General features: G+C 40.7%; 1 protein-coding gene across 2 annotated transcripts in view; it reads left to right on the forward strand.

The window, feature by feature from the left end:
- vps50 (VPS50 EARP/GARPII complex subunit) overlaps positions 1 to 12684 on the forward strand; it is a 335202-nt gene that overhangs the window by 136798 nt on the left and 185720 nt on the right. For both annotated transcript variants that reach the window (XM_061882573.1, XM_061882574.1), the window contains exons 11-12: positions 3808 to 3906; positions 12188 to 12328. In XM_061882573.1, coding sequence (XP_061738557.1) covers positions 3808 to 3906; positions 12188 to 12328 — 240 coding nt within the window. The remainder of the gene's footprint in view (positions 1 to 3807; positions 3907 to 12187; positions 12329 to 12684) is intronic.

A 12684-nucleotide genomic window follows, 5' to 3' on the forward strand; every position in this document is an offset into this window, starting at 1 on the left:
AGACTCGGATTTCAGCGGCTTAAGCGAGTCAACAGATTACGCATGTATTGAAACAGATGGTCGGAGTGTGGAGGCAGATAGCGAAAACGAAATTGAAGAAGAAACTGAAGCTATTGACGCTATTCGGCCATAGCGTGGGTGTACCTAATGAAGTGGCCCATAGCATGGCTGCCTTATTAGCATCGCCGGGAAAATGTGCGGACCGAACGATCAGGACTTTAGCATCTTGCGACACTGGAGCAACTTAAATCCGTCGATTGGTAAGTGTTTGTTTCGCATTAAATGTGGGTATCTAGTTTCAAATGTACATACAGCTAGCGTAAATAGCATGTTAGCATCGATTAGCGTAGCATGTTAGCATCGATTAGCTGGCAGTCATGCCGTGACCAAATATGTCTGATTAGCACATAAGTCAACAACATCAACAAAAGTCACCTTTGTGATTTTGTTGACTTAATGGTTGCAAATGCATCTGCAGGTTATCCATACATCTCTGTGCCATGTCTGTCTTAGCATCGCCGGTCAAATGTGAAGACACTCTGGCACATTCAATGGGGGTCTGGCGGCAAATTTTTCTTGCCAGTGGTGCAACTTGAATCCCTCCCTGTTAGTGTTGTTACACCCTCCGACAACACACCGTCGAGGCATGATGTCTCGAAAGTTCCAAAAAATAGTCGAAAAAACGGAAAATAACAGAGCTGAGACCCGGTGTTTGTAATGTGTTGAAAATTAAAATGGCGGGTGTGTTACCTCGGTGACGTCACGTTCTGACGTCATCGCTAAAAGACCGATAAACAGAAAGGCGTTCAATTCGCCAAAATTCACCCATTTAGAGTTCGGAAATTAGTTAAAAAAATACATGGTCTTTTTTCTGCACCTTCAAGGTATATATTGACGCTTACATAGGTTTGGTGATAATGTTCCCCTTTAATAACATCGTGAAGAGGGCCGCTATTTCAAGAGAAACAAAATGATGTTCCTTTGAGACCGTGTCTACCTAAACACATCGACTTTCACACCGCATTGTAGGGTTGTACGATATACCGGTGCTAGTATAGTACCGCAATATAAATCAATCATATTCGGTGCTATACCGCCTCTAAAAAGTACCGGTCCCCTGCGCCCCGTCGTCGTCGCTTCGTGACATTGCTGGTTTTACCAGCAGAGGAGCATGTTCGGCAGCGCACCTACACAGAATAACTCCAAGCAGACACAGTGTGTAGACAGAAAAGGTGAAAGGATGCATTTTGGTGTAAAAAGTCAAGATAAAGGTGAAGTTATAACACTGAAACACCCTCAGGAAGAGGTGGTTTGAGAAATGGCTGGCTAGCTAGTGTTTGTTTCGCATTAAATGTGGGTATCTAGTTTCAAATGTACATATAGCTAGCGTAAATAGCATGTTAGCATCGATTAGCGTAGCATGTTAGCATCGATTAGCGTAGCATGTTAGCATCGATTAGCTGGCAGTCATGCCGCGACCAAATATGTCTGATAAGCACATAAGTCAACAACATCAACAAAACTCACCTTTGTGATTTCGTTGACTTAATGGTTGCAAATGCATCTGCAGGTTATCCATACATCTCTGTGCCATGTCTGTCTTAGCATCGCCGGCAGACACTCTGGTACATTCAACGGGGGTCTGGCGGCAGATTTCTTGCCAGTGGTGCAACTTGAATCCGTCCCTGTTAGTGTTGTTACACCCTCCGACAACACACCCACGAGGCATGATGTCTCCAAGGTTCCCAAAAATAGTCGAAAAAACGGAAAATAACAGAGCTGAGACCCGGTGTTTGTAATGTGAAAATGAATATGGCGGGTGTGTTACCTCGGTGACGTCACGTTCTGACGTCATCGCTAAAAGGCCGATAAACAGAAAGGCGTTTAATTGGCCAAAATTCGCCCATTTAGAGCTCGGAAATCGGTTAAAAAAAATACATGGTCTTTTTTTCTGCAACATCAAGGTATATATTGACGCTTGCATAGGTTTGGTGATAATGTTCCCCTTTAACGCTTCCTTTTCGCTTTAATTACCATTGTTTGCTGGCGAAAAAAAAAAATACCTATGGATATTCGCACAACAATTAGATCACAGGTGCCAAACTCAAGGCCCGGGGGCCTTCTCTGGCCCGTCACATCATTTTATATGGCCCGTCAACTAACGATGTCCAATAATGGCTTTTTTTGCCGATATTGTCCAACTCTTCATTACCGATTTCGATATCAACCGATACCGATATAAACAGTGGTGAAATGAACACATTATTATGCCTCATTTTGTTGTGATGCCCCGCTGGATGCATTAAACAATGTAACAAGGTTTTCCAAATTAATAAACTGAAGTTATGGAAAAAAAATGTCACTGCAATATTTATCATTGAAGTCACAAAGTGCATTATTTTTTTTGCATGCCTCAAAACAGCAGCTTGGAATTATCTCCCTGAGATAATCCTGATACCCACTACAACTATAGGAAATACTATACTTTGACTTTTAAAAAGTTCATTATTTTTATTTTTTTCAAACATGCCTCAAAACAACCGCTACAAAAACAATGAAGGTCCACAGCTTCAGTCCAGAGTTTACTAGAGTCATAAAGTAAACGACAACATAGTCCTATTCAGTGCAAGACTGCCTGGCATACTGTATAACAGGGAATTATAAACTGGGCTCAATCTGCCCTGCTTTAACATATTTGTATGAGTAACACAAATGTGCTGCAAGCTGGTGGTGAGTGCTTGAAGTGGCCTAGCAGTCAGTCAGAGACAGAGCACCTCCGCTCACTGTAAACTGCAAAAGTGTGCGCCATGCAGGGCAGATTAGCCACACCAAACTCCACCGTAGCTTTTGCCATACTGCCTGCGTTGTCCCTGACCACAAAGGGGGCTTTCGCCCTGGGGTGTTTTTTGTTTTTTTCTCGGCAGAGTCTTTAAGCAACAACTTTTTTTCGCTGTTTGCTTTTCATCCATTTTTGGCTTGAATTCATCGTGTATCTCCTTATGATTCTTGAAGAGGTGGGAGATCAAATTGCTCGTATTAAAGGAAGACGTCTTGGTTTCTTCTCGCATAACCAACTCATTGCAGTCTTTGCAAATTGCCAGTTTTTTATCCGTCAGACACACTTTAAAATAATCCCAAACCATAGACATGGTGTCGTTAGTCATGACCTTCACCGAGCCCGCTGGCTTGTTGGCCACGACTCCGGCACCAGCAACAACACACTCTTGTTGTTATGCTGTGCTCCCGGCGGTTTGATGAGGTCATCAAGCGTCGCCAGTAAACCTCTCTCATGCTGCAGTCGTCAACTCCTGTGTTGTGTGTGGGGGAGGGGAGAGGGAACGGGGCTGCTGACTGGGTTTATATCCCTCTTTTACCAGATATGTACAGCGGCGTTTTAAAAAGTCATTAATTTGACTTTTTTAAACCGAAACCGACAAGTTCTGATTACATTTTAAAGCATTTATCGGTGTTTATTAGGGATGCTAACGGACATCTCTAATATACACACTTTGCTTTTAAGCATGAATTAATTTGGTATATTTCTATTTGTTTTACAAGACCAGATTTAGTCAGTGTGTCCTGGTCAGAACTCATCCATCCTTCTTTGTGTTCATTTCTCACATTTATTTATTTATTTTTGAAAATCTCTTATGTCAAAAACCCCACATCCACTATCATCCCCGTCCAATTACCGCAACCTCTGCTTTTTGTACGAGCCATGCATCTGCACATCTATGTCCAAATCCCCGGTCTTAACGTGGATAATCCCGCTCGGTCTTTTGTCATCCATCTGTTTTCTGCCTCCAGGAGCAGCTCGACGTCGCCCTTTCAAAGACTTGCAAGCACTTTGATGTTGCACACTACACCAAGGTCCAGCTGGCCTACACCCTCCTGGGGAAGACACAGGTGAGTTGTTGGACTTACATTCAAGGTGACTGCAAGAGCCTACCCCTACTATTGGGTGTTTGAACTCAAAGGTGAATGTCATGCATCTAATTAGGGGAATCGGACACCCACAAGGATAAGTCTGCCCAAATACTATAACCATCATTTTAACACTTACATGAACTTCATTTGCCGTAAATGAAGCCCATAGACATGAGTATTATGAGTAATGAACACCATTAATAAAGTAATTATGTCAGGTGACTCACTAAAATGTAAATCCATGTCATCTACATAATTTACTCCTCATCAACCCATTTTTTAACCCCTAAACCATGTGGTTCTTTTGGAGTGTGACTTTTCAGTTTGAAGTTCTGAGATTTTCCCCCAGGCTTTTAAGTCAATTGCATTGTGTTTTTTATTGCAACTTTGGCAGAATAGGAACTAAAAAAAAAAAAAGTATACACCATTTCTCTAAGAACTTTTCGGCCCCATTGACTCCAATTATAACTGCTATTTTTTAACAAACTGTTATCCTGGTGTATTTTTCCCCATGAAGACCGAAGAAATGTCATTATTGAAAAACAAAAAATGTATTTGTTACGTGTAATTCGCTTCTTAACAACTGTAAAAAAAAAAATGTTTGTGTGTGTATGTATATATATATGTATATGTATGTATGTATGTATATATGTGTGTATATATATATATATATATATATATATATATATATATATATATATATATATATACGTGTGTGTGCATCTGTATATGTGTATGTATAAATGTGTATGTAAATGGGTTGTACTTGTATAGCGCTTTTCTACCTTCAAGGTACTCAAAGCGCTTTGACACTACTTCCACATTTACCCATTCACACACACATTCACACACTGATGGAGGGAGCTGCCATGCAAGGCGCCAACCAGCACCGATCAGGAGCAAGGGGGAAGTGTCTTGCTCAGGACACAACGGACGTGACGAGGTTCGTGCTAGGTGGGATTTGAACCAGGGACCCTCGGGTTGCGCACGGCCACTCTACCACTGCGCCAAGCCGTACAGTGTATATGTCTATATATGTGTGTGTATATGTATATATACTGTATGTGTGTATATATATATATATATATATATATATATATATATATATATATATATATATATATATATATATATATAGTGTGTGTGTGTGTGTACATATATATATGTATATGTATATATATGTATGTGTGTATGTATATGTATATTTATATATCTGTATATATACATTTGTAATATATATATATATATTTTTTTTGTGTGTGTGTGTGTGTATGTCTGTGTGTGTATATATATATATATATATATATATATATATATATATATATATATATATATATATATATATATATATATATATATATATATATATATATATATATATATATATATATATATATATATATATATAGAGGACTGCCTACCCCCAGACTAAACGACTCTGAAACCAATAAGGAATGTAACTTTCGCAAGAAACCTGATTGCCCTTTCAACGGGGGGTGCTTACGATCATCAGTCGTTTACCAAGCAAAGGTAACACGCAAGGACATTAACACATCCGACACTTACGTAGGATTAACCAAAGGAGCGTTTAAAACCAGATGGAATAATCACAGGGCCTCCTTTAGAAACCAGACTTTGCGGAATTCTACAGAACTCAGCAAGCACATTTGTAATTCAATAATCAATAACATGGCAAATTATTGCATCCAGCACACCTTACAACAATAAAAGATGCAACCTATGCTTAAAAGAGAAACTGTTTATTATATATCACCCAGACCTCTCATCTCTCAACAAGCGCAGTGAAATCATTTCAACATGCCGCCACAGACGGAGACACCTCCTAGGTAACACATGAGCCAATCACCACACCCTACGCCTGCCTGTACCCACCCACTCTGTGCCCTATATAAACTATTGTATGTGCATGCTTACATTAAAATCTGATGATTGAGGGAACCCCTCATGAAACAGTTCTGTAGAGATGAAGTAGTCTTGTGATTTTTCCCACACCTACATATATATATATATATATATATATATCCATCCATCCATTTTCTACCGCTTATTCCCTTTTATGGGGTCGCGGGGGGCGCTGGCGCCTATCTCAGCTACAATCGGGCGGAAGGCAGGGTACACCCTATACATATATATAATTTTTCTTTGGGTTTTTGCGGAAATGTCCATATTGTGGCAGGAAGTCTCACAGCCTCCATGACAGTGACATGCACATTCGGCGTGGCCAATCAGGCAAATCAAATGATCACTTAGCTCAACAACCAACCACATTCCAGTCCAGTGGAAAGCACTGAGTACACGCCAGTATAGAAATGGAACTTGAGTGTTGACAAATTGATTGTGCAGTCGCATCATCTGAGGCGCATATTTTTTCCACCGATGGCTTGAATGGGGGATGTAAAAATTCATAAAAAATAGTTTATTTTTTAGCGATAATAATGAAATAAGTTTCAAGGGGGAAATCTTGTCCTGCGTGAGTGTCAACGCCTACCAGTGAGACACCGAATAGAAAGTGAAATTAATGAGACATAGACTTTTTTTTGTGACGGGTAGCAACAACTCAGGATGTCAAATGGTGAGGATTTCTTCCAAAGTCAATACAAACCCTTTTCTGGAGAATGTTGTCATGTCGGGAGCTGGCTTTTACAGCTGGCTGCTGCCTCAAAACTGAAAGAAGAAAGTCAAATTGCACTGCAGCACCTCTTGCCCGTAGGAGTTTGTTCAATAATCTGACAGCTATTGCGATTCATGGCGGTGGGAGCAGCATTCTGTCTAATGATGGCTGATATGCTGTATTTTTCCGACTATTAGTCACTCTGGAGTATATGTTGCACCGGCCGAAAATGCATGATAAAGAAGGGAAAAAACATATATACGTCATACTGGAGTATAAGTTGCATTTTTGTGGGAATTTTATTTGATAAAATCCAACACCAAGAATAGACATTTGAAAGGCAATTTAAAATAAATTAAAGCTGCAAGCAGCGATGGACGGGACCGACTTTTGCTGGTGTTTCCTGCCTTTACCCATTCAACATATCTTTACCTGCACTTTACCTACCTTCCCTGCATCCTGGGGTCACACTGGTGCCTCCTTCTTTCACCCAGTCAACATATCTTTACCCGCACAGTACCTACCTTCTCTGCATCGTGTAGTCACGCTGGTGCCTCCTGCTTTTAACCGGCCATCTTGAGACTGCAGCAGCGCAGCAGTTCTTTGAAAGCTTCTGAAATCAAAACCATAGCAGTTAGAAAAACTCTTTGCGCAACTTTTAATCAGAATGGTTCAATCTCTTTCCTGTGCGAGTTTGAAGCCGACACAACAAATGCGCTAAGAGGAGATAATGTTTGAAAAATGGTGACGGGTTTTTACAAAACTTTTTTTTTGAAGGGGTGATTTCCAACTTCCTGTTGATTTTTGCTGAAGGCTGTAAATGAATGAAATGTAGGTCTAAGTGAGTCCTACATAGAGGTTTTTGTTTCATGTCTCTACAAAATTCCTACTGGAAGTTACTGGCAGTTTTGTCTGTGTTTTCTTCCTAGGAGCAGTTTTGTCAGTGTTTTATTCCTAGGGGGCGCTAGAGCGCAATTTTAAGTTTAGTTTTTTTTTTTTTTATTAGATCGCAATTTTTTGCCAGTCCTGATGTGTGTGTCCAGTTTGGTGAGTTTGGAAGCATTTTAAGGGGGTCAAATTACAGCTCAAAGAGGCAAAAATTACATTTTTTAGGAAACTTTTGTTTTGAAGGGGTGTTTGCCGACTTCCTGTTGATCTTTGATGAAGGATGTTGGTTTAAGGAATGTAGGTCTAAGTCAGACCTAAATAGAGGTTTTTGTTTCATGTCTCTACGACATTCCTAACGGAAGTTACAAGCAGTTTTGTCTGTGTTTTTTCATAGGGGGCGCTAGAGCGCAATTTTGAGTTTTGGGATTTGTTTTTTTCGCAAGTCCTGATGTGTGTGTAAAATTTCGTGAGTTTTGAAACATGTTAAGGCCCTCCATGTTCAAATTGCTTCCACAGTGGAGTGTTTTAAGTCTCGTCTTAAGACCCACTTTTATTCTTTGGCTTTTCACACTACGTGAGTTGTGTGGTCCTCTGTTGTCCTCTGTGTTTTTATACTTTTTGATTTCTCTTCTACTGTCTTAATTGATTTTAATCATATTTATTTTTATATTGGTTTTATATTGGTTTTATTTTTATTTTTTGTTTTTATTCAGTCATTGGTGGATCATAATATTGTTTTGTGTTGGCCCTGCGATGAGGTGGCGACTTGTCCAGGGTGTACCCTGCCTTCCGCCCGATTGTAGCTGAGATGGCGCCAGCGCCCCCCGCGACCCCGAAAGGGAATAAGCGGTAGAAAATGGATGGATGGATGGAATATTGTTTTTTAATATTTGTTTTTAACATGGCTGTGCAGCACTTTGGAAACGTTCTTGTTGTTTAAATGTGCTATATAAATGAAGTGGATTGGATTAAGGGGGTCAAATTACAGTCAAAAAGGCGGCGGTATAATAATAATAAAACCTTAGAAATACAATAGGGTCTTCTGTCCCAAAGGGACATTTGGTCCCTAATAAATAAAGAATAGTGAACAGGCTGAATAAGTGTAGGTTATATGAGGCATAAATAAGCAACTGCTATGTTAACTTAACATATTATGGTAAGAGCCATTCAAATAACTATAACATATAGAACATGCTAGACCTTTACCAAACTATCTCTCACTCCTAATCCATTAATCCCATGAAATAGTCTTCCTCGATGTCGCTTCTAAACAACTCTGCCAACTCCAAAGGTATGCGCCGCTTCCTCCTGTGGTTTTCTGCTGCATATTTCACTACGTCCAGCTTGTAATCTACAGTACATGATTTCCTTTTCGCTGCCATTTTTGTTCAGCACTTCTCAGTTTTTATAAGTTACCGCCAACAATGAAATTATCCACTTTAATAGCTACGGCAGTAGCATATAGCAGTTAGCATCTCATTACCCACAATGCACTTCTGCCATGACCCTCCCCCGCCGACTTCTTATTGGTTGACGTGTGTGTGACGATTCCTGGCATTTTCTTCGTCTCTTCCGCGAACGAGATAAATAATATTATTTGATATTTTACGGTAATGTGTTAATAATTTCACACATAAATCGCGTCTGAGTATAAGTCGGTACTTTTACCTTCACGCCTTTCTTAACTGGAGCAAACGGTGATGGAGTTTGAAAAGGAACTAATGTATAAAGTGGGACTTTTTTTTCCATCTGTTTGACTTATTGAAGATTGGCAACGGCGGACTTTATAGGGGAAAGGAGGGGAGGGCTAACAGCAGGGCCCATGTTCATCTTAATGAAGGAACATGTCACACAGAGAAACTGTGTAGCTCGCTGATGACTTTTTAATAGATCCAGGACAACAATGGATCTCTCTTTCATAGAGAAAAAGCTATTAAGCTTGGACTCAAATGCCAATGCTTGTTAAAATACTCAACACTCCAATGGAAGTCAGTTTTCACTCTTTTCTCTCACTTTAACCACCACAAGAGTTCCAACGCCAGATTAAACTGAAAATGGAAGTGCTCTTTGCATATGTTTCCACTAACTATTCAACAGCAGTAGAAGACTCACTTATCAGACCGTATTTTCCCAACTCAAGAGCACATCAGTATGTAAGCTGCACCCACTACATTTTTACAAGGGAAAAAACGTTTTCCATACATTAGCCGTACTGGACTATTAACCATAGACAATGTAAATAGTCATGAAAATAAAGAAAACACATTGAATGAGAAGGTGTGTCCAAACTTTTGGCCTGTACTGTATATCTGTGATTTATAGTCCGGTGCCGCTAATGTATGGAGAATGTATTTTTTCCCCTTATGTGTCTGCGTGTGTGTGTTTGTTTGTGTGTGTATATATATGTATATATATATATATATATATATATATATATATATATATATATATATATATATATGTCTTGATTGGATTATCCAGAGAATAGTGCTCGATACCGTGGTAGAGCGTAATATGTAGGTGTGGGAAAAATCACAAGACTACTTCATCTCTACAGAACTGTTTCATGAGGGGTTCCCTCAATCAACAGGAGATTTTAATGGAAGCATTCAAAAAAGAGCAGAAAACTGGTACAATCCACCATTCAGCAAAAACGTCTCAACCAATATCGGCCACAAGTTCCTCACTCTGATCGACTAACACTTCCCCAAAGGCAACACCCTAAGAAAAATATTCAACAGGAACAACATTAAATTGAGCTACAGCTGTATGAATAACATACAACAAATCATTTCAAACCACAACAAAGCAATTGCAAAAGGACTGCCTACCCCCAGACTAAACAACTCTGAAACCAATAAGGAATGTAACTGTCGCAAGAAACCTGATTGCCCTCTCAACGGAGGGTGCTTACAAACATCAGTCGTTTACCAAGCAAAGGTAACACGCAAGGACATTAACACATTCGACATGTACGTAGGATTAACCGAAGGAGCGTTTAAAACCAGATGGAATAATCACAAGGCCTCCTTTAGAAACCAGACTTTGCAGAATTCTACAGAACTCAGCAAGCACATTTGGAACCTCAAAGACAATAATGTTGAATATTCAATAACATGGCAAATTCTTGCATCCAGCACACCTTACAACAGTGGTAATAAAGGATGCAACCTATGCTTAAAAGAGAAACTGTTTATTATACATCATCCAGACCTGTCATCCCTCAACAAGCGCTGTGAAATCATTTCAACATGCCGCCACAGACGGAAACACCCCCTAGGTAACTCATGAGCCAATCACCACGCCCTACGCCTGCCTGTACCCACCCACTCTGTGCCCTATATAAACCATTGTATATATATATATATATATATATATATATAATATCTATACCCTATCTCTAAGGGAGACCCCCGCCACCCAGCGGAGGAAACTCATTTTGGCCGCATGTACCCGTGATCTTATCCTTTCGGTCATGACCCAAAGCTCATGACCATAGATGAGGATGGGAACGTAGATCGACCAGTAAATTTTGAGAGCTTTGTCTTCCGGCTCAGCTCCTTCTTCACCACAACGGATCGATACAGCGTCCGCATTACTGAAGACGCCGCACCGATCCGCCTGTCGATCACCGATCCAATGAGAGCTGAAGATCCGGGCCAGATGAACCGGGCCACAGACAATGTGGTCCTGATGGCTTCATCTGGCCCGGATCTTCATCTGGACCACATTACCTGTGGTCCAGATGAAGCCATCAGGACCACAGATAATGTGGTAAAGATGGCTTCATCTGGCCCCGATCTTCAGCTCTCACTGGATCAGTTCGCAGCCGAGTGTGAAGCAATTGGGATTGGAATCAGCACCTCCAAGTCCGAGTCCATGGTTCTCGCCCGTAAAAGGGTGGAGTGCCATCTCCGGGTTGGGGAGGAGATCTTGCCCCAAGTGGAGAAGTTCAAATACCTCGGAGTCTTGTTCACGAGTGAGGGAAGAGTGGATGGTGACATCGACCGGCGGATCAGTGCGGCCAGATTCCCTAAACGCCCTGACTGCGCCTAGAAATTATGTCCATAAAAGTTATGAACGGAATGGGTGACAAAAGGCAGCTTTGGTGGAGTCCAACCCTCCCTGGAAACCGGTCCGACTTACTGCCGGCGATGCGGACCAAGTTCTGACACTGATCATACAGGGAGCGGACCCCCACAATCAGACAGTCCAGTACCCCATGCTCACTGAACTAAGTCCTGTGGGGAGTACAAAACTAAATGTGGGACGTAAATAATAATGGAAGTATAATTATTGGTGAAAATGTTCAACCAACTGTTTGCCTTTGTTTTCCTGTGTATATATTTGAACAGTGTTTATGTTGTGTACGAGGTGCATTTATATGTTGTGTACAAGGTGCATTTATATGTTGTGTAAAGAAAATATTTTCTATGAAGCTCAACATCAGAGTTGTATAGGGTTCGGCCAAATATGTGCTCAACTTCTACCTAAACCGTTTCGGTCTGTAAAATTGTCAACTAATGAATGTAGAGCTGTTTGTTTATTTTGTTGACCATTGACCGAAGAAATAATAAACTAAACTAAACTTTTGAAATGGTATTTAGGAACACTGGTACTAAGACCAAGTGTAAATTTGCGATATTTGCCGCTTTCTTTGCACATCCACGCTGGCAGATGAACGTGACATCTTGGTGGAATTATTTCCCTAACTTTGTTTGTGTTTGGCGCCTTCTGCAGACGGCTATGGACCAGCTGCACATGCACTTCACCCAAGCCATCCACAACACCGTCTTCCAGGTGGTGCTGGGATATGTGGAGCTCTGCGCTGGCAATGCCGACACCAAGTTCCAGAAAATGCAATATAAGGATCTTTGCACGGTAAGACATGGAGATTACAAAGGTGCAGATAAATGGTGTGCCGTCAGGTCCGGCGAGGCCTTCTCTGCTGGCCTAACATAACCAGAAATCATCATCATGATTAAAGCCAAAAGTACTTTTTAATTTACGTTCCCTAAATATTTAAAAGTATTCATGCTCTTTTCCAGTGGTGGTTCTTTTAGAATATAGTTTTTATCCAATCAGAATTCAGCTAGCTTATGTTGCCATGCTGTACCTAATCTGCCCGGGGCCTTCCGAATCAACAATATATGTGCACTGTAAGTGAACGGGCACATACAGTTGATAGACAGTTGTGACAGCCAATCAGATCACAAGTTGTTGTCTGTATAGCTCGG

This window comes from Nerophis ophidion, linkage group LG21, assembly GCF_033978795.1.
Source record: "Nerophis ophidion isolate RoL-2023_Sa linkage group LG21, RoL_Noph_v1.0, whole genome shotgun sequence".
In the NCBI taxonomy this organism is placed as follows: Eukaryota; Metazoa; Chordata; class Actinopteri; order Syngnathiformes; family Syngnathidae; genus Nerophis; species Nerophis ophidion.